The sequence below is a fragment of the Vigna umbellata genome, chromosome 6 (assembly GCF_029865625.1).
Source record: "Vigna umbellata cultivar VRB3 chromosome 6, Vumbellata_1.0, whole genome shotgun sequence".
Taxonomy (NCBI): Eukaryota; Viridiplantae; Streptophyta; class Magnoliopsida; order Fabales; family Fabaceae; genus Vigna; species Vigna umbellata.
Genome location: NC_142170.1, coordinates 6,533,069 through 6,557,152, shown reverse-complemented (window position 1 = coordinate 6,557,152; position 24,084 = coordinate 6,533,069). Strand labels below are relative to the sequence as shown.

The window sequence follows — 24,084 nt, the reverse complement described above, 5'->3', positions numbered from 1 at the left end:
CTAATCAGAATTAGATTTAATTGTTTTAACTCATTCTTAATTATATAAAGAAATAGATTTTTTTTTCAAATGCTTATATAAGTTATAGAATAATGTTAACAATTCTAGTATACACTGCTTCAATCGAAAGAAGTTTTTCAAAGCTAAAGAAAATAAAAATTTATCTAAAATCAACATTGTCAATAAAGATTGAATGGGTTCACTTTATTTTGAAAAAGAATTATTAAATAAAATTAATTATGACAATTTAATAGATAATTTTATATCACAAAAAACTTGAAAACAAATTAAAGAAAATTGTGATACACATTAACATAAAGTGTTTTATTAATGAAAAAAATACCTCACTTTTAGGTTGTTTTAGACCTTTCAAACCCTTGAGTCGTCGTGGTAAGAAGACACCCAAGTGTATGACCTAATAATATATGAAGCTCCTCATTTCAAAATTTTGAGATTCCCAATATTAGTAATTCAAACTTTTAAATTATCCAAACAAGAACATTGAATATACTTAAAAAATTATAAAAGAATCCATATACTATGGCACTTTATGGTCAAATGTTAAGGAACGACAAAAGTCATATAGAACAGTGATGACAATCATAAGTGTGACATAAACCTTAAATTTTACTGCTCCATGTAATATCTGGTTTTCACATTTGATATTTCTACTACCACTACTATTACACAATATTTCTTATTTATGTTTTCAACAACAGTAAGCTGAAGCTGATATCAAATTTAAGTCTTTTCGCTCTATCAACATGACTCTATCATTACTTTTCCACATACTATAATGCATTTAACAAGGATTCCTCTAACAGAATTCACATAATAGCTCAAAGGACACTAAATGAACCCAACCACTTTTAACTTGGACGTTTATCATGTTTCCTAAATAATGAACAACGTGATAAGATTTTCTAATTCTTCTTGATAAAAGAAAATGAAATCTTGTTTCAAGATAAAGTTTTGATAATGATGCCAAGTTGAAAATGGAATATATAGCTCATAACGCATAATGTAAAATCTGTAAAAATTGTCATTTTGTAATGTGATGTAATAATGTATTGCTGGCAATTTTATCTTTCAAGATAAGAAGGAACTCAAGTGTATATGTAAAGATGATAACTGCTAGATTTTGGAATGTTACCTAATCTTTCTAGAAAAATTTGTTTATCACCCGTTTTGTTACTCGATGAAATACTCGAAAATAAATATTTGTAGATTTTTTATATATATATGTAAACATTTTTATATTTTATTTTTAAAATTTTAAATTAAATTATTTAAAAAATAAAATTTAAAATAAAATTTTATATAAATTAATTTTTAAATATAATTTAAATTAAATCATTTAATAAAATATTAATACACATAAAAAAATTTATTTTAAAAATAATAATTTAAATGAAATACGTTCAAATACAAATTTTAAAAAATTATTTTTTAAACGACTTATCACCTTGTGTGAAATGAATGTATAAAAAATTCAACGTGCCAACGTATCGCTACCTATAGATATATATGATTTTCCCGAACATCTTCAACCACCACAATTTCTCAACCACATGATTTACGGAAAATAGTGATGAATGAATTTACTGAATGACAAATATTATATCTTCACTCAACTTCTTTCTCTGACTTACTAATCCAACTCAAATGTTGAAAGCTTCTATTGATGGTAAAAGTTCTATTTATAAAAAAGTTCTATTTATAAAGCAAATATTGATATTGAAATCAGTACCACATGTGAAACTAGACACGTCAATTTGTTCTCATAACATGATTGAGAGTTACTCTCTTTACGGTTCCTATTTTTTTAAAAAAATTTTTAATTTCAAAAATATCATTTTTACTTTTATCCTTTATCTCTTTTTAATTTTTTTTTAAATTTTAACTTTTTACTCTCTTATTCACTCAGCTGCATATCACATCTCACCCCCACATTCTTACTTTCTCTCTTCCTCTCTTATTCTTCTTTTCCTCTTTTCCCAATTTTTCATCTTCCTCTTTTCCCAATTTTTCATCTTCCTCTTTTTCCAATTTCTCATTTTCACCAAGGTTATTTGTGAACATGTATTGTTTATGTGCTGGGTGTTGTGTGTTGGATGATACTATGTGCCTCTGTTATGTTAAATGAAGAAGAAGAGAAACGCGAAAGACGGTAATGGATATGGGGTATCTGTAGAACACTTAAACAGATCTCGAAATCTGTCCACGGATATTGACGTTAGTTTGCCCTTCAACGGATGTCGATATTCGTCTACGGATTTCGAGATCCGTTTAAGTGTTTTAAGTAGGGATGACAACAGGTCGGGTCGGGCACGGATAGTGCCTACCCGCAATCCGACCCGACAAAAAAAAATCCACCCGCTACCCGCACGGAGACCCGCTTAAAAAATATCCGCGGATATTTTAAAACCCGCGGATACCAGTGGATATCCGCAGACCAGCAAATATTAAAAAAAATATATATTTTAATAAATTATTAAAATAAAATTTAAATAGAATTACAAAAAATTTATAAAATATAATATAAATTAAATTAAATATAAATTTAAATTCAATTTTAATTAAATTTAATCTTGTAAAATATAAATTAATGTTAATTTTAATTAAATTTAACTTAATAAAATATAAATTAAATTTTTATTTTTATTTTTTGCAGGTAGCGGGTATCCGCGGGTACGGATAATATAATACCCACACCCGACCTGTTTATAAGCGGGTATTAAAATATCCGCTATTCGCGGGTTGCGGGTAATAAATATCCGCAGGTGTCAACTATTCGTCGCGGATCTTATCCGCGGATATCCGCGGGCGCGGATTTTTTTGCCATCCCTAGTTCTACGGATACTCCATATCCGTATTGAACTTTGTATTCACACCTGGGAACCTTCTGCTTGGCATCACCATTGGACCACCTTCGACTACCACAATAGCTCAGTTAGAGGGATGAAGAAGCAAGAAAAATTTGATTTCCGTGAGAGTACTTAAGTGTGCAGGTGCATTGATACAGTTGATGTGGTGAAGGTAAATACGTTTTAACCACCACGAATTAAATATTTTATAGGGGCAAAAGATGAATGAGGAGGTGTAGGGAGCAATGTGTGGTGGTGGAGGGAGTAACTGTAACATCCCGAAATATAGCATAATACTATATCATAGATTAATCACATATAATAATATGATAGATCAGTATTTAACAATTATAGTTATCCAAAATAACCATAGAACTAAAAACTTTACAGAATATCATAAGTTTGATACAAAATGTAGGAATCAACCGAACGGTTATACAATACAGGGTATAAACCTATCGGTTTACAAAAAGTAAACTAATCCTATTGACCGAACGGTCCAATACAAAACTATGCACAACTGATGGTCGAACGGTCATAACTTAAGCGACAGGATCTTCGCCTTCCAACACTTGCTCCACCGTACACTCGTCACCTTCTGCTCACATCCATAAGATGATCATCGCAAGGAAAGAAAAACCGAACGGACAAGATAAGACAAAACAAGAAAGTAGGGTAAGCTATTGTAATTTAATTATAATCACATATATACAATTCACGCAAGTTCAATAGTATAAAAATGATCGATACATCAAGCAAACACATAATACATTTAGTTACATACAAACCAAACATTGACATTCATTATATATATGTAAACTGAACACTATGACTTGACCATCCGGATTGTATGAATATGTAACTACAGTCGTCCTTGCCTTTGTGGTAGTGTAAGAGCTGACACTAATCAAGCTACTATCCAAGGTTGATCCCATAATACCTACCTCGGCACCCTGAGGCGGTAGGACCTCCTGCCATTCTCACACATGAGTTACTCCTCTCTACTTGAGAATGAGCAATCACAAAATATCAGGATGAACGTCAGCTTGGCATATCCATATTCATACTTTACAATTCCACAACCATACACGAGACATTCCTCCTTGGAATTCTCTTCCACAATATTTTAAAGCATAGATTTTCACCACTTAACATACAAAATCATGCATCAATTATATTGTCAATCATATTAAAGAAAATCTGTGAACATTGGAGACCGAACACCTTCACACTCCCTAACTAAGAGAAAAACCGAACAGTTTATAAGAGACAACAGAAGAAATGGCTGAGCACTATTACTGACCGACCACTATAGAAAAACTAACTACTAAGAACTTAGCCCAAACCCGAAGACCTTACACCGAACACTCATAGCTCAAACCGAACTCTTAAAAAATTAAATCGAATGTTTAAACTAGACCGAGCACTTGGATTATACTGAGTATTAGTTTAATACCAAAACTGTGACTAGATCGAACGGTCATGAATAGATGATACTTCCACTAGACCGAACCCATTTAATGACTGAGTACAGAACACGACCGAACGGTCAACAATAACCGTTCGGTTTTATACATAATTTTGTAGAGCTTCTACTGAATGCTGAATAACACTCCCTAAAATGAAACAAGATATTTTTCTGAACTTCTAAAACTCTTAACTGAATTCGTAATTTCTTTTAAATATATCCCACTGAATCTATTTAACTCGAACTCTCATTTCACATCCTCTCTTATACGAATGAGAGAAGACCGAACGGTCTACATCAGGAAACTCTAACCCAGTTCATAGTTCTCGGTCAAACGCAAAGTTTGAATACAAGTTCAATCAAACATACCATTATTCATACATGCAAGCATTCAAACAGAAATTCCAAACACAAAAAATTATAATCAAATTACTAGCTTCCCTTACCTTGAATAAACTAGGAATTTCCTAAGCCTCCACCAGTTTGAATAATAAACAATCACTTCTAAAGCAACCCACTACATTTCCGATCGGTGAAAAGGGACCAACCAAAGGATCAAAGAAGAAACAGGTTCAAAGAGAGACAAATGAAGAACATATGCAAGCTGAACAGTGCTTGCATGTATCAGAAATCACATGAACTTTAATGAACGAGAGAAATTACTTACCCACTTCTCACAGCAGCTAGATTGATGGAAAAGAAACTCTTGCCACCAAGGAAGAATTCAAACATGGCCTAGATGATGATGAGGATATTTAGAGAGAAGAAGGAGGATTGTAGAGAGAAGGAGGAGAAACTTAGAATTCTTGAGAGAAGAGGTGCATGCAAAAGTAGCTCAACGTTTTGAAAATTTTGCTTATATACTACCGTCAAAAACCGATTGGCCAACCAGATACACACAGTTGTCTTCCATTTTCTGAATTTTCTAAACCCTTACACTAACACCTGGATTCCACTCAGCATGGATTTAATGGTTCTGACAGTAACACTCTACATGGTTTGGTCCTAATCCACATGGGTTGGGACAAAAAAAACCCACAAAACTAAAAAATCTCCAATAACAAAAGCTCACGGGAACAAAATATCTAAAAAACCTTGTGGGTCAGAGTCAACCCATGAACGTTTTTTAAAAGAAAAATATTCATTTCCAATACAATAATTTACAACATATTAAACTATTAACCTATTACATAGATAAAATTCCAAACATATTAAATTATTATCATATTATAAAATTATAACATATTAAACTACATATTTATTACTATATAGTTTATAAACGGATTTAAAATTTTATTTATATATTTTTTTAAAACGTTGTATCTAAATAATATCTAAACAAGAACAAAAAGATTTCATTAAATACTTTTAAAAAAACATATAAATCACATAAATAAATAAAAATATTTAATTATTCTTACAAATATTGTAAATATAAAAATACAAAGTTTTTTAGTAAAATTAGAACTAAACTCATCTTCATCGTGATTCTAACCCACTTAATAAGGAACACTAAGAGTTGCAAAAAAATATCAATAGAAACATAACAAACGTTACTCTAAAGAGTACACAACTTAGTAAAAACTAAAATATTCGAGAGTCTATTATTAGAACGGAAAATAAAAAGTATATCAGTGAGATATATATTAATATATAGATTCTATATTTAAAAAAGCCCTTTAAAAGGAACAACTCCCATAAAGAGCCTAAAGAAGTTATGTCAGTTTATTATTCATATTATTAAGACACAACTCTCTATGATAAAAACATTGACAGTAAACATCAAAATATTATACTTTCCAAAACGGTATTTTCATGATTTCAAGAATTAAACTACTCGGTATTTGTAATTCGAAATTTCATAAATGTTAGTTCAGAAATTTAAATTTAAACTGTATAAAATGTCGTGATTCGCTTGAGCGCTACTTCTCATTAGTTTTCAATAATTATTTAGTTATTTTTTATGTAAATATCCTACATCCACATATTCTTTCAATTGTTATTCATTGTTAATTATTAATATAGTCATGTTTTCCGTACTTCAACATAAGGCCAAGATAAAGCTCCCACTAGGGAAGAAGTTTCTCACCCGCTTTCCCATCGTCATCGAATTTTTCAATTATTTTATCTTTGTCTATTTATGTATTTGGTTTTTCTTGTGTTAAAAATGAGAATGGAGATAATTGTTAATTATTTATTTAGAGTTGTAAAATATTTTTTAAAACATTAATAATCAAAACTAAGGTAAATGAATATTAAAGTAAAGTATATGTTGATCTGTCAACACGAAATCACTCTAACTAAAAACTATATGACAGAATAATGTCTGCTTAATCAGTAGTATTTACATTAACAAGATGGATGCTAAATTAATTATCATTTTAGAGTAAGTGTTTTGAGTAACTGTTTCGTTAGTTTGTAGTAAATAATGAAATACTAACATATATGAACAACAAATATCATTCATAATATCCCATTTTGTACAAATTAAGATAGTTAAACATTATTGAAAATTAAGCAAAAGACAACACACAAACATTACAACAAATAACATTGTTCATCACAGCTCACACGTTGAGTCTTTCATGTAGGACGAATCCACTTTCATACCCACATTTGACTCTTATTTATGCTTGGTAATACATAGCTTTAAAGGTAATAAAATATCTCATTTAAATGTGGAATAGTTTCTCATATCACGATTTGATCGAGACAGAAGGGATCCACAAGAAGTGAAGAGACATAATCTTTGAGTAATTCTCCATTAGTGAATTTATCCTTGTGATTTTCATACGAAAGCTCAGACATGCGTGCAAAATTAGCAACACAATCAAGTGCAATCTTTGGGATATCATTCTTTTTGAGGCACTCTTCATTTACAACCTTCCAACAATCTTCAACATCCTTGTGAATCAAGTTATAAGCCTCTGCTTCTGAAATGCGATATTGATTCATGCAACATTCAACAGATGATGCAACATGTACTCTTTGTTGTTCAAACTACATATTAGTCAAAACAAATCCAAATGTTCAATTTGGAACATAATAATAGAGAATAAATAATTAAGACAAATGAATCTTCAACATTTTTCAATTAGAAATGAATTGGTACCTTATGTGAAGCTATGTCATCCAAGACTCTGCCAATAACTGATGCAGCTCTAAGTATATCTGGATTACTCAAAATCCAATCCAATACATCTTTTGTTGCAAAGTCTCCAAGGCAAACAAACGTTGTAACGAAAATGGGACAACAAGAAGTAAACACTCCATTAATTTTATATTCATCATAAGTTGGAATATATCCCTCATTACACCATTTAGCTTCAACCAGGTAGCCTTTTACTAAGTTGCAAATCTGCATGTAACACAACAAATACACCTATGAGATAAAGTTAATATTGAAAAGAAGTATAAACAAAATTGGAATAAGCATACAGCTTGTTTGAAATGTGGCACAACAAATTTTGAGTTTCCACTCTCAGTTGTCAACTCTTCTACTTCTTCACACAGTTCTAGAATTGCTTCAAATATTACTTTAATGGACTTTGGAAGGGATTCGGTGAGTCTGATATCCCATCTGAAATTTAAAAAAGAAAGATTTATTATAAAAAAATCAAAATGTGATGAACCTTTAACCAATCTCGTTGTTTTGAAGTCTTTTTCTCATTATTGACTGTATAATCTATAATTTGTAAAACAAATTAACCTCTGAAATGCTTCTGTAAAAAGTTGAAGTTCCTCAATAGTTCCATAAGCGTCATAAGTATCATCTATAAGAGCAATAATAGCGATCAATTTTCCCAAAATGATTCTTCCATTAATATATTCAGGCAGGTGCGACTTAGCCAACGACCAAAGATAAGGCTCAACAATTCTGTTTCTAGAGTGAGGAACCTTTTGCTCCAAGTTCGACTTTTTCCACCACCTACAGTAAATAAATAGCACCTTAAAAATTTAAACATGGCCAAATATGGTTAAACAATCTCATTCTTTATGTACTTAAAGTTTATTGATACAATCTTATTAATTGCATCAGTCATTTAAGATGAGATTGTTTAATTTTATTTGTATTTGAGATAAGTTAAACTATATATCCCGTAAAAGTTATCTAAATTTTTTATTTTATTGGTATATTTGGATATGAATATGTGAATATATGGTTACTTTTGAGAACATTTGAAGGTAAAAGACTTACTTGGTGATAGTGCCAATTTCTTTTTGATGCATCCGTTGAAGAATATTGAATTTTACTTTTGCGAATGTCAACAGAGTTTCATCATGGGAACAATCTTGTTCATAGACAGAGATGTGATACTTTGCCTCAAACCTGGGCAAACTCTTATTAAGAGGGTGGTTTAAGCAATGATTGACTTGTCCAGCAAGAGATGGTTCAAGTTGGGTGATCAAGGATTTAAGATGAGTCTTTGAGAAGTCACATATTTCTTCCATTATATCATCTCCATGAGTTCTCATTTGTGCAGCTTCATACAAGCTACACAATCCTTCAATATCATTGTCAAGTGTTTCGTTGAAGTTTCCTTGCTCATTTTTGAGTTTCTTAAATATATCTGCTCATTTAGTTGAATACATAATAGGCACTTAATTGATTTTGAATTTGGACGTATATATAACATCATACATATAGATCATACATATAGATTGTGATTTTCACATCCAAATAGTAAAGAAAAAGTGTACATGTACCTGATGAAATTCGATATCCTTGTTGTCTAAGCAAACGAAAGAGTAGAGCAAGAGAGTGATAATTATTATCTTCAACGATGGTCTTATCTTCTATAAAACTGTGGTGAATTTGTTCCAATAGATTGTTAATTTCTTGTTTGAAAAGATAGGATACACTGAAACGTTGAAGTGAATCAATCAGGTTTAGTTTCTGTTTGATATCTTTGATTGATGATTGGAACATCATTTTCACTTCCTCCTTCAGTTTTTGAGCAAGTTCCTTCGTATTGTCATTGACTTCCTACAAATAAAGTTGCATTACAAGGCATTTAATAATGTTTTGAAAAATTTACGTTTATAACAATTGTGACTATAAATATGTAAATGGATGATTGTTTGGTCTTAGATTGGGAGAATTAATATATTGGTCTTAGATTTGTGCATGACACAGATTTGAATATGGTTGCTGGGCCAATGCAACAAATTAGTAACATCCGATTATTACAACTAGTAAATATACTCGCCAATTTTTTACAGTTAATAAATTGTAAAGTAGGCTCAATTTATTTATTTTTTTAACAGAAAAAAGAATTTGAAAGTATAAGAGAAAGGCTTCATTAAATTTTAAATCTCACGTTAAAATTTTCATTTTGTTTATTACTTATAAATTCTATATTTTTGTTTATATTTAATTTAGTCTTGAAAAATCATAAGTTAAAGTAATATATAGAATTTTTTGAAAACTTCAAAATATAACTCTGCAGTTTCTTTGTGAAAAGAAGTTTGAAACTCTGCATTAAGAATGGCTGAATATTATATAATATATTTGTGTACATATTTGTGAATGGAAAAAGAAAAGAAAGTACCAGTGAATGTGAATGATACTGAAGGAAAGTGTCTCCCCAAAAGCTTGGAGGAAAATTTGCACAAGGTCGCGTGGTGATGTGAGTTGGTTCATGTTGAGTCGAAAGAAGAAGAGAGGAAGGTGCAATAGACATGCTATTTTCTTTCAAAGCTTTCTTCTTCTGATTTATGAAAAGATGAATGGTTTGGTCCAAGGCTAGGCTATATATATATATATATATATATATATATATATATATATATATATATATATATATATATATATATATATATATATATATATATATATATATATATGAAGGAACTCATAAACTCTAGTTGCAACTACAATTGCATACATGAAGGAACTCATGGGGTAAACCATAACAGGCAAAAAGTGTGGTTAGACTAACCAGAGTGTGCACAGCATGTCTTACATGTGACATTCATCTTACTCTACATGTTTGACACATGACACTCATCTCACTTTACATATTTGGCATATGATTCTTGTTTGACACAAATATTGATAAAATATTTTGATAAAATATTGTGTTCACATATCGTGTCACTTAACTATATAATCATGTTGACGTCTTAATCAAACGTTTCAATTACTACTTACTTTCAAAATTACATGTTACCTTCAAAAGATATTTAAAAGAAATTATGTATGTGGCCCTGTATAATCGATTACCAGAGGAAAAAGGATAATTTGTACAGAAACTTCAACTGTACTCCCTAGCTAGATGAACACTACTCCCCATTCTCTATTTTTGTTGAATTTTTCCTTTTTTGAGATGGGTGAGTGAGTTCAATGTTATTCAGTGAGCTCCCTGCACCAATAATGAGGTTAGGTCATTGATTTCTTCAAAATAAAAATGTCCACTTAGGTGGTTTTCTCCAATTGAGGTGAGGTGCATAACCCATGCTGTCAACTTTGACCTTTGCTGACTATTTTAATCATAACTTTTTCCACATACCTCCAAATGATGTGATTATTTTTCTATTAGAAAGTAAACTCAAAAATCTTTCCAATGACTACTAATTTATAATTTTTGGACACCTGGGTAGGTGTAGTTAATTCCTTAAAGTTAACTTTTTATATATTTCTACCACCTCTGACCTTTGCTGGTTGTTTTGCTCATAACTTTCTCCACCGAACTCCAAATGAGTTGATTCTTGTTATGTTGGAATGTAGACTCAAAGGTCTTTCAAATGATTACTAACTCATAATTTTTAGACCACTTTAGAAGATGCAGTTAATTTCCAAAAAACAACGTTTTTCTAAGCTTCCCATCAATGATTAGCAGCATGAGACATCTATGCAAAAACTGGAAGAAATCACCCATAAGGACATAAAAATAACCCTGGGGAGTAGTGTTCATCTAGTTGGGGAGTACAGTTGAAGTTTTTGTACAAATGACCCTTTTTCTCTGGTAATCGATTACAGGGGTCTTGTAATCGATTACCAGAGGAAAAAGGTTCATTTAAATTTGTACAGAAACTTCAACTGTACTCCCCAGTTAGATAAACACTACTTCCCATGATGGTTATTGCTCTTGTTTATGACTTTTTGCATTTCTTGTGAATGGGTGACTGAGTTCCATGTGAATGGATGTGTTCCCTACACCAATGAATACATTAGGTCATTGAATATATGGAAAAAATGTGATGGATCTCATCTAGCTTATATGAATGTGTGTGAATACAAAGTGTGCGAATACAAACACCCGATGCATATTCCCTTCAGGAAATGACAAATTTGAAATTCTGCGTCACAGGATTCGGTTCTACAGTTAACCGAGATCGTATCTCTTTTATATTTCGGTCAGCAGATTGTGCAGGGTGTTACGCTTCAGTTATCTTTGCAACCGGTGTCGTAAATGATTTATGGCACGGTTCTTTGTACACCCGCCGAAGCATATAACTTCATCTTAATTTCAAAACTGACACATTAAATGCTTCGGTTTTTATGAAACCGCTGCATATATTGCGAGTTAAAAAAGTGTTTTTTTACTAGTGATATATATAAAGATCAGTAGGAGTAAGTTTGTTATATTGGTTATATATGTTTACGACATTCTTCTTGCTGCTAATGATGTTGGTATGTTACATGATGTAAAGAAGTTTCTCTCTAGCAATTTTGAAATGAAAGATATGAATGAGGCATCTTATGTAATATGAATAGAAATATGCTGTGATAGATCACAAGGATTGTTAAGTTTTGTCTCAAAAAATCTATATTAACAAAGTGTTAGAGAGATTCAAAATGGAAAAATGCTCTCTTGGAGTAGTTCCAATTCAAAAAGGGAACAAGTTTAGTCAAATGCAATGTCCCAAGAATGATTTGGAACGAAAGGTCATGGAGTCCATTCCTTATGCGTCAGTGCTTGGGAGTTTGATGTATGCTCAAACTTGTACTCGGCCAGATATCAGTTTTGCTGTTGGAATGTTAGGCCGATATCAAAGTAATCCCGGAATGGATAACTGGAAAGCTGCAAAGAAAGTTCTTAGGTACTTACAAGGTACCAAAGAATACATGCTCACCTACAGAAGGTCATATCATCTTGAGGTGATTGGCTACTCGGATTCAGACTATGCTGGATGTGTGGATTCAAGAAAATCCATATTTGGGCATGTTTATCTATTAGCTGGAGGAGAAATTTCTTGGAAAAGTGAAAAACAATCAGTCATTGCTACTTCTACCATGGAGGCTGAATTTGTGGCATGCTTTGAGGCCACGGTTCATGCTTTGTGGTTGCGGAACTTTGTATCGAGGCTTGGCATTATTGACAGTATTGCTAGACCAATAACGATTTATTGTGATAATTCCGCAACCGTCTTCTTCTCTAAAAATGACAAGTACTCAAAGGGTGCTAAACACATGAATTTGAAATACTTGTCGGTCAAAGAAGAAGTGAAGAAACATAAAGTGTTAATTGAGCATATTGGCACGGATTTGATGATAGCAGATATGTTAACTAAAGGACTATTGTCCAAAACTTTTATTGACCATGTTGAAAGTATGGGCATTATGGATAAGTCAGTATTAACATGATGATGTTATCTATCTATATGGATATGTATAGTTATATGCTTGTACTGTCATGACACTTGTGAATTCAATTAAAGTTATGTTTCTCTTTATTCTATTGTTATCCACATTAAGTTATATACATGTATTATTGATTGTGGTAACATGTTATATCTCTTTTAGAGACATGAAAGTTAAAAGATTGATTAAAGTTATGTTGAGTTGGTTTGATTATGTGATACATGGAAGAAATCTTGTCGTTCATGACTTTTGCTCGCCATGATCCGATCATTTCAATTCATATAAGGATGATGACTTGATAATTCTAATGAATGGTGCACACTTAAAGTTTAGTTTTAGATCTTCAAGTCATCACATGAACCAAGTGGGAGAATGTTAAATTATATTAATTTAAGATTGGTTCATGTAATTTAAAGTATAATTTTGATGTACAGATTCTAATGTGATGATTATTAGAATATAAGGTATTAAAGTTATAGGGATTATTTTAGAGTTATTAAAATTAATCTCTCTCTTCTCACTTTAATAAAGGGCATTTTGGTATTTTATTAAAGTTGATTAAATATCATAAAAGAGGGAAAAAGGTTTTACTACTGTTGACGTTAAGTTTCTGGAAAGAAAAGGAGAGAAGTAACATTCTCAATAAAGAAAAAGAAACTGTGACTTTTACAGAGAAAAACATCCTTCGGAATTTCTATATCATCAAGAAAGCATTAAACAGGAGTAAGAGAAGGAAGAACATTGACAGAAAGAAACTATACAATGGATCCTGGTAAGTTCTTTGCCATTGTGTATGAGAGAATAGTGAGTATCATGAATATTCAAGATCTTGTGTGTTTCTCAATCAATTGAAAATTAAAGAATTGCTTACAATTAAAACACAAAAATAATAAATAATTAAATTAAATTAGGTGGATTGGTGAGCCAACCCGGCTCACCACGGGGTTCAACCTAGTGAGTCGGGTTTTAAGTGAGTCGGATTGAAAACTAACCTGTATAAAAAAATTACATTTTTTTTTTCAAACCCAATCCAGCTCAAACTCGTGGTGAGTTGGGTTGGCTCGCTGGTTACGATCCATTTTGACAGTACTAGGCTCAAATTTCATTGGTATTGAGTCTCCCCGGTAAACCTCCTCTTTGATAGACCCAACAAGTATCACATATATGTCTATAAACAAGTATTCGAAATTAAACCCATGTTTATAAAGTTTACAAGAATCTAATCAACTAATTTACCTCTTAATGATCGTTAATATCAATCTTAATCATACATCAATAACAATTATCGTATTGATTGTATTTTAACTGTAATCAAATATTATCGAGACCGCGCAGTTCATTTTCATGTCTCGATTGTTCGGTTCATTCTATTCATCATAAGATCGTAAGGTCATGTCTAACCCTGTAATAACATGATTGATACGTGAAAATGTTTTAATTAAAATACCACTGTTAATTCAAAATTTTATAAGTAACTGTCAGGAAACGAATATTAGATACTTAAAAGCAAAATCACATGTTTATTTCAATGAGAGCCAATTTCAAAACCATCTAAATCGTTTTCAAGGATAAAAAAGAATCGGTGAAGATAGCTGTCATGCACTAAAAATGAGTGTACTCCTTTTGGCGTATCTTGCAAGGCAATTCTGTCAGATTTTGTCGGTCATCACGAAACAAAGTAAAAGTTCACCTCTTACTTTATTTTTATAAATTTATAGAATTCCACATTTTTAAATTAAATATATTTTTAATTCTTTATTTTTATTTTATTAACAAATTTAAAAGATTTAAAAAGAATTATATCAAAATCTGACTGCATATTTGCTTTAAAGATTTAAAAATTTAACGTGATTAGATTAAAAGAATTATATTTATTTATTTTTAAATTTTGAGAATCATATTATATCAAAATTTAAAATATAGACAAATTTCAATATTTATTATTAAAGTTTAGAGTCTAAAAATGTAATTTTTGTTATTTTACATATTAATATATATTACTTATTATTTTATTTAAATTTTAACTATTAATTAAGATATTTAAACTTAGGTTAAGTTTATTGGAACAAATTTTGATAAGTATTGTAAAAAGAATAAGATATGTTATATTTTTATGTGTATTGAAAATGTAAAATGTTTATAATTTTTTTAAAAGATTAAATAAATTTTTAGTTTCTTTTTTTGTCTAAGAATGACAACTCAAGTAAGGATTGTTAGAATCGTACAACAAAATGTTTATGTTGAAGATCAAAAAGGTGGGGATGAATTAGTTTAACAAGAAAAATTTATTTTAAGAATTTTCCCTCTTTTAAGATCAAAGTTCAATTAAAATCATTTTCTTTATAATAACAACAAATAATTTAAAAAGTGTTGAAAACAGAAAATTGGTTCAGATCAAAAGAACCTATATCTTATTATTAATTTCTCTAAAAAACGACTAACTTAAACACTAAAATAAATCGAACTTACAATCACAAATGAAAGAGTTTAAGGTTTAGATAACACAAGAGATAAAAAAAATACTTCCCTTCAATCATACAAGGAATGAACCACTTCATTTGGGTCACAAAAGATATCTGAAAAAATTTCTAAACGTTTAACTAGTTGAGCAATTAAGAGATAATGAAAATTATTTAAGCAAAATAAAGAATTTTACAAATGAAAGACAATTTAAGGATCAAGGACAATGAAGATAAGTTTTTTTTTTATATTACCTAGTAAATGAAGTGTTTACACGATTGAACATAAAAAATTAGGAGAGTGAAACATTGTCACGTCAAAAAAATAAAAATAAGTAAAAATACTAAAAAAGAGTATAAATAATTAAACGAGAAACTTAAAACTTATTTGAAACTTAATACACCATTTGAATAATCAAGTGATATTTGTAATTATGTGATATTTGTGAGTGAATTTTGTGGATATAATTCTAAAAATTAGAAGAGAGGAGCAAAAAAAGTATGCAGGGAAAGAAAAAAACAAGACTTATGAACTAAATACTGGAAAATAATGTGTGTGTATATATATAGACACACACACACACACACACATATATATATATATATATATATATATATATATTGTCAGGATCATTAAATTCAATAGTGAGTGGAAGTCAGGTGTAGGCTTAAGGATTTTAGAAACTTAGAAAGTGGAAGGCAGGTGTGTGTAGCTGAGTGGCCGATTAGTTTTGACGGTACTATATAAAGGAACTTTTCAAAATTTCGTGTCACTCTCATCTGCATGCACTTCTTCTCTCTGCGTTCATGAATCCTATTCTCTTCCTTCTCTCTACAATTCTCCTCCTTCTCTCTACAAAATTTTCACTTTCTTCTTCTTCTGATTTTCAATCAGATAGTGTTGAGTAATCGAAGTGTCAAAATCTTCCATCTTCACCGATCAAATTCAAGTTTGGAGCCGGTCAGTTCATTCTCTTCCTAAGAAATCTATTTTTGGGCACATGCAAGTCAAATTTCTGGTTGCATGTGTTCGTTTGTTTCATCTTCACAAATTCTGGTCATGTTTTGGTCTGTTGGTTGATTATTCTTTCTTGATCGGTGGATTATAGGTATTCTAGAAAGTTTTGGTTTTGGGGAAACGAATTCTGCTGTAAGCTGAGTTGCTGTTCGTTTAAAAGGGTAAGGGAAGCTAGCTAATTTAATTACTTGATTTTGATGTATGAATATGTTGTTGATGATTCTGCATGTATGTGAAAATGAATTATTTGATGTTCGGTGATCTTGGTGTGGACTGTTATGTGCTATGTTCATGAGGTTTGGGATGCTGTAGAATTTTGGTTCAATGGCCGAGTGAATTGTGAGGAAGGCTGATGATGAAATTGGGGAAAATGTGTTCAATATTAGGTGGGTGGTCGGTCTCCTAGTAGTACTCAGTTTTGTATTAGCGTTCGTTTCTTAGTAGTGCTAAGTTTATATTGTGTTCAGTCTTAACTGAGTCCTGCTTCTGTGGGATTTTAGTTAATGACCGATCGGTCTAGTACAAGTAGTCTATTGAATCTAGCGATCGATCTTAGTGGGTTGAGGGATCTCTTGTTTGCGCTCGGTCTTGTACTAGCAATTATGCTAGTGTTAGCACTCGGTCTTTGTTAGCTTTCTGGCAAGTGTACCAAATCGTTTCAAGTAATAGAACCGGTAAGACCGGATATCGTTTCCCAAGAGACTCGTGTCACCAAACAATCGTATAATTTCCAACTAACTTAGACTAAATAATGCTTCATAATTTGTGTTTTTGTGCAATTAAAATAAACATGAAACATAATTGATGAAAGTGATCTTAGATACTCAAACACTTGGAAAAGGAAAGATTAAAAATGATATGGAATGGTATTGTTGGGGGTATGATTTCACCTACTTCACTCTTATGTATAGAAAATCACTTTCTCTTCATTAATATGCCAATGTTAATCTACTAAATTACTCAAACCCAATCCCTTGGTAGAGAGAGCCTAGACTTCCTTATTAGGCTCCAATTCCTTGGAAGACCTAACAATTATTTCCGCATTAAGAATTGAGATCTAAGACAACCAAAGGTCCTAATTCTATCCCTAAATACTATTTCCTTTAGGTGTTTAATCCAAGTCCAAATTTACCCAACATTTCCCAATATCAAGCAAACCCTAAAATCATGTCATGGATAGCAACTTCACAACAAGCATTAAGAGAAGGAATTAAACACTAACAATCAATGAAAGAGGCATATATTCATTCAAAACACAATAGTTTACATAAGAGTTTAGTGGCTACATCAATCCCCCAACAATAATGAAACTAACTCTCCATGAATGGAGAGCTCATGCTTACAACAATGGTGGAAATGGAAGAAGGAAGAAGACCCAAGGGTGAAGAAGGACTGTTCCCACAGCTCCTAGCTCGCCTCCAAGAGCTCCAAATGAGAGAAATCGTGTTTGGGCAGAAAAAGATCCAAACCCCTTCGCGTTTTAGGGTTAAATAAGCTAAATCTGACACATCAGCAAAAGTCGCGCCCGGCGCCCTCTCAGTCGCGCCCGGGCGTGAAACTCTCTGGAAAAGTCACGCCCGGGGCCCCATTTGTCACGCCCAGGCGCGAGACTCTCTGTAAAGTCGCGCCCGACTCCTCATTGTCACGCCCGGGCGCGAGATTCTCGGGCAAAGTTGCGCCCAGGCGCCCTCTTTGTCACGCCCAGGCGCGAGGTGCCTTCCTTACTCCTTTAGCCTCGTGCTTTTGTACCTTTTCCTTGGCTCCCATTCTTAGTAGTTCAGTACTTCTCCAACACACGCAAATTGCCTACAAATTTGAGGAGTTAGTGATGAAAACTCAAATGTAAAGCTTAAGCTAGACTTACTCACAAACTTAGATAAAAAGGGAGGATTAAACATGTTTCAAGCTTCAAAAGGGTCGATTTGGTACGAAAGTTGGTTCAAAAATAATGGTAAAAATTACCGTTATCACAACCCCAAACTTGAAATCTTGCTTGTCCTCAAGCAGAAAATTTGAAATGGCTTGAACAAACAACTCAAATCTAATGCTTCAACATTCAAGAAGAGTAAAATTCAATCATGTTTGCTCATCATGTTGACTTGATTTTTGAGAAGACTCATTTTTTGTCACAAGAAGTGAAGCTTTCACTGATGGTACTCACAAAATTACAAAAGAAATCTGCTATGTTCTATGAGGGACCAACACACATGGCAATAGTATTTTCTTAACTAACATGGAACCCTTCCTTTGAGAAGAAACTGTTTCTCTCACTTTCAAAGGTGTATGGGGATGTGTGTCTCTCACTCAATCATCACAATATCACACAATTGAACTTTGCCTTTCATTTCTCCTACAATGAACACACTTACCTATAAATTTGCATTACAAGAACATTCAAGGCTTGTAATTTGGCTGGGCTAAGAAGGAGTTTTGGTTTTTCTAGGTAAAACAAATACCTTTAACTAAGAGAGCATTCACTTTAGCACAAGATAACAAAGTCGTCTCTTATACTTCCACCAATTGTACCCAAATCTTACTTCTTTTTCCCTTTTGTAGTATTTTTATTCTTGTTCTTTTTCCTTTTTCTTTTCATTTTTCTTTTTTTTTGACTCTTATTGTCATTTTTCTCTTGTCACCTCAAATACCCCAAACTTGAACCATTTTCTTGTACCACATTTGAATGCTCATCTTAGCTCAAGGTAGAGGGATCACAAATATTTCAAATTGCTTTTTAAGGTTCATGGATGGGCTTCATAAGGTTACAATAGGCTTTGGGTTCAAAAACTTAAGACAACAAAGGGAGAACAAGATAGCCTTGATCATGTGTACTATACAAGTAAATGATTCAATTCAGAGAAAATCAGGCAAAAGTCAATTGTGCTTCTAAAGTGATATCGTTCAACAATAATTCTAGAGCACAATATCTCACTAGGTTACTCAGGGTTCCATATTTGTTTTCAAACACAATGCCATGCATATTAATCACAAGAAAAACAGAGCATGAAATTCATTCAGTCGAGAGTAACCACACTACGTAACTTCACAACTCAATCCTGTTTTCTCAAAATCTCACAGAGTAAGAGCAAACAAAAAAGATTTCTAGTCAAGTCGAGTTCGAAACATTTTCATCAATTTATTCATTAAGCCAAGTTCAAAATTTAACCAAAAGTTCTAAAAGTACGAATGCTGAAATTAAAATAACTACTGAAATTAAAGCATGAAAGAAATGAAAGAAATGATTGTTGCCCGTTCTTTTCTCATCTCCTCAAGAATCACTCTCTGTGTTTTCTTCAGTGGCTTCCTCCTCATCTTCTTCTTCTTCAGATTGGTCTTCTTCCATTGCTTGAGCTCCAGAGGATGTTCCACCACCTCCGCTGTGTTGGGTCTGGTCCCCAGGCCAAGCTACTCTAGCAGCATACTCCTCTGGAGTCATGAAACCTGGGTGAGAGGATGCGTAGACATGACGCATCATGTCTGCGTGAGCAAGGCCCATCCTATTGATCGCTTCAAGCTTAGCATCGATCAAGGCTATCCTCATATCATACATTTGGAAGGGATTTTGTGGGCCGGGTTGATCAGGCTAGGCAGGTGGGTCAGGACGATTTCTCCTATGTGGTCTTGGTGGCTGGGGTGGAGGGATTTGTTGACCCTCTTCATCAATCGAACAGTATTGTAGGAAGTATGAGCGATCGATTGTTTTCCGAGGTCTCTCAAATGGAGGATTTGATGTGTCAACCCCAGCAAGCGCACATAGGTGTGTGATCAGAGATGGATGCCCGAGTAGAGTATTGTTCAGTGGAGTATGGGCACAATCATTGATCTCAGTTGCTATGACTTGACCCACATTAACTGGTTGGCCCTGCAAGATGAAGAAAAGGAGGACGACCCTACACAAATTAAGGTCGGACATGTGAGAGCAGGGAGATATATTGGCATGGATAAATGCCACCCAGTATTTGCAGAGAGGTGTTAGAAAGGAACGCTTGATATGCAGTGGTTGTCCTTGTCTACTCTTATGGAAATGACCTCTTGGTAAGCATAAAGTCCTCTCAACCTCCTAGAAGTCAACTCCCTCAAAGTCATTGTTGAAGGCTTGAGAATACTGACATTGAATATTGCCCTCAGGCCACTGAATGTTGAGGAAGGAGTTGATTGCATCTGCATTGAACGATACTTACCTCCCTCTCACATAGCTCATAAATGGTTCAGCTTCATCTGAATATATCCGGGCATTTGCATAGAACTCCCGGACAACTGCAATATTAGCTGGAGCAGGGAAGGTGGTGAGGATGCTCCAGTGCCGACGCTCCACCTCTGCTGCAAATTGTGGTGCCTCCAGAGGTATTTCTTCAACCACTCTTTCCATAAGCAGCCTTTTGTTTTGTGATGCCTCAAAATTTTGCTGATGTTTCTTGGAGAGGAATGTAGGTTGAGACATCTTGTTCTTTCCTGCCTGCCCCTTTTTGGTATGAGCCGCTGTGGTTTTGATTCTTGTAGATCCTGAGGCAGATGCCATTTTTGATTTGGAGAAGCGAAATTGATTTTGAAATTGGAGTTCTTTGTTGGGTTGAGAGCTTGGTCGTGAGTGAAGAGTGCCCAGATAGGATTGATTTTGTGATGGAAGTGAGTGAGTGTGGGGTGTAAATGATAGGTTTTAGTGGCTGGGTTGAGTGGAGTTGAAAAGGGTCGTGAGTGAGTGATACGGTGGTTTTGCAGTGGTGGTGAGAGGGGCTGAGATGGAGGTGCACGGTGGTTTTGGAGGCTTTGAGAGGGTAGGTTTCGAGAGAGAGAGAGAGAGAGAGAGAATTGAACAGAGGTGTGGATTAGGGTTAGAAAATGGGAAACGGACCACACTGTGCACCTAAAACCCAGAAAGATTTGGGCCTGCAATTGTCGCGCCCGGGCGCCCCTCATGTGGAGGGCGCCGAGCGCGACCAGCACGTAGTTGGTGCCATCTCGCGCCTGGGCGCGCCTGGTCAGGGACGCCTGGGCGTGAGTTCTGCAGATTTCAGCAGACTGCAGAATTGCTCAACTCACTGTACAATTTTCTGATTTTTACCTTCTCTGGCTCTCAAAACAACTCAGAACACCTTGTTTTTACTAAACACATTTGCTCAAATCTTCAATAAGTGAAATTCAACTCAAGAATCAAAATTTAGGTGCTCAGTTTCAAAAGTTTTCAAAATTCTCCAAAACAAGCTATTACAAATCAAGACACAACAAAATCACACTATTAACATCTCAGGCTACAAAACACACTAACATGCTTCCACACAGCCAAATTTTAACAAGTTCTAAAACACATTTAAGAAGATCAAAAATCACACTCAAATAACAAAATAACACTGAAGGAAGGTTAGAAAGCTGGGTTGCCTCCCAGTAAGCGCTTGTTTAACGTCATTAGCTTGACACAATGATGCTCAAGGATCTGAGAGATGAATGATTGTGGTGAGACGCTGAATCTCACCACCCAGGTAATGTTTCAACCATTGTCCATTTACCACCCAACTTCTATTTGGATCATCGGATACAGGGTCAACCAGTTCAATGGCTCCATGGGGCTTTACCTCCTTTATGGTGAAAGGTCCAGACCACTTTGATTTCAACTTGCCTTGGAAAATTTTGAATCTAGAGTTGAAGAGTAACTTGTTGGCCAGGTTGAAATTGTCTATTCAGCAGCATCTTGTCATGATACATCTTGACCTTTTCCTTGTACTTCTTGGAGTTTTTATAGGCGTTTAGTCTCAAAGTCAAAGTGGTCGATCATGGCATATATTATATGTTCGGTCATTGCTGGAAATGTATGTTTGGTTGTTGCATGATTAACATGATTGGCTTTTGTTTACTCTTGTAGTTGTTTGAATTGTATGTTTTATTGGATTAATTAAATTACTCTAGCTTACCCTACTTTTCCTGTCTTGTTCTATGTTTTCCATTCAATTTTCTTCTCTATTGCAATGATCATCCTGTGGATGTGAGCAGAAAGTGTGATTGTTCGTTGGAGCAGGCTTTGGAAGATGTTAAACCTGCATTTTAGTTAGGACCGGTCGATCAACAGATTTGATGTTTACATTTTGTAAACCGTTCAGTTTATACAGGGTGTTGTATAACCGATGGGTTTGTTCTTATGTTTTGTATAGTATCTATTTTCTTTAAAGATTTTAATTTTATAGTTATTTTGGATAACTGTATTGTTAAAATACTTTGACAACTCATGGATAATTGATCTACTATATTATTATTTGTAATAGATCTATAATATAGTTTATACTATATTTGTAACATCCCAATATTATAGTATAAACTATAAAGAGAAGCATCACATACATGATAATATAGAACAGTTATCCAGCTAGAACATAAAGTGTTAACATTACAGTTATTCAAAAACAACTATAAATTTAAAACTTTATATACAAACTAAAGGATGATCAAAAGTATATACAAGGTTATACTATACTAACTACTCCGCATCATCACCTTCATCCAATGCCTGCTCTAGATACACCTCTTCTTCTCCTGCTCACACCCAAAGGATGATCATTGCAGAAGAAGAACACCAGAACATACAAAATACAAGCACACAAAGAGGTAAGCTATTTTAAACAAAGATTAATCACACACTAATTTACTAAGCTTCATACAATTATACTATTCATTCACATCATATAAACTCTTCACACATAACACCACAATGACTTTGACTGTCCGGACTTAGAATGATTGACGAGCTATGGCGGGTCGTGCACTCGTGGTGGCTTCTACTGCTTTGCAAAGCCATTGCCAATGGGTTTCACCCTACCATACTCACGAGGTTAGTCCGTTATCACTCTCACCTCTGGCCATATTGCAAGCACCCAAGACTAGGACCTCTTGCTACGCCTCACGACATGGATCAATCCTCTCTACTTGAGAATGAAAGACCATTGGAGTTTCAGGATAACCCCCAAGACTAAGCTCTTGCATTCATTCTAAACTTACTTGAATCTCAACAAGAGATTTCACTTTGAATCACAACATAGGGCACCACCATGTATCCTCTCCTTGAGGATCATGGAATTACGTCCATTAACCATACTTTGAACTTTACACTTTGAATTAACCAACTTACACTTTGAAACACAACATACATCAATAACCAATGATATTACATAATACAACTTCAACTTACTTCATAAAGCACTCAATGTTTCATGTAAAACAACTTAAGATCACAAGAAAAGTGAACTAGAATTGAACCCCTCACACAGTCCACACATTCGCATAGCGAAACTAGAGGCTTCTCGCACAGCAAGATAGTTCGTTGTGCGAATCCTCATACAAAGACCCAACCCTCTAAACCATTCGCATAGCGGTTAGACTCGCTATGCGAATAAACTGTGACTTGAATCAGACCCCAGACCCCTTGCATAGTGTCCCAACTCGCTATGCGAGAACCTTAGATAGTGACTCACACTCCTTAAGCATTCGCAGAGCGAAACCCATTCGTTGTTCGAATAAAAAGAATAATAAACCAAGACCCAAACCAGTAGCATAGCGACTTGATTCGCTATATGAATCATCAAACAAAGAGAAACCCTTTCAATCCATTCACACAGCGCACCCATTCGATGTAAGAATGCCTTGGCAGAGAGCATCTCGCCAAGGTGACTCGCTATGCGAATCCATTCGCACAACGAGTTTGC

General features: G+C 33.6%; 1 protein-coding gene and 2 pseudogenes across 1 annotated transcript; 1 reads left to right on the top strand and 2 right to left on the bottom strand.

The window, feature by feature from the left end:
- Positions 1-6,817: 6,817 nt before the first annotated feature.
- On the bottom strand, positions 6,818-10,034 carry LOC124842047 (putative terpene synthase 2). Its single transcript, XM_047318460.2, has 7 exons — positions 9,888-10,034; positions 9,043-9,322; positions 8,534-8,906; positions 8,045-8,263; positions 7,774-7,915; positions 7,448-7,693; positions 6,818-7,335 (listed from the first exon to the last, which is right to left on the bottom strand). Exons 1-7 carry the CDS (start codon positions 10,017-10,019, stop codon positions 7,027-7,029), a joined length of 1,701 nt encoding a protein of 566 aa, XP_047174416.2. The 5' UTR covers positions 10,020-10,034; the 3' UTR covers positions 6,818-7,026.
- A 2,102-nt stretch (positions 10,035-12,136) lies between these two features.
- LOC124842048 (secreted RxLR effector protein 161 pseudogene) lies at positions 12,137-12,925 on the top strand (annotated as a pseudogene).
- Positions 12,926-19,664: 6,739 nt separating this feature from the next.
- On the bottom strand, positions 19,665-20,915 carry LOC148196676 (uncharacterized; annotated as a pseudogene).
- Positions 20,916-24,084: the final 3,169 nt, after the last annotated feature.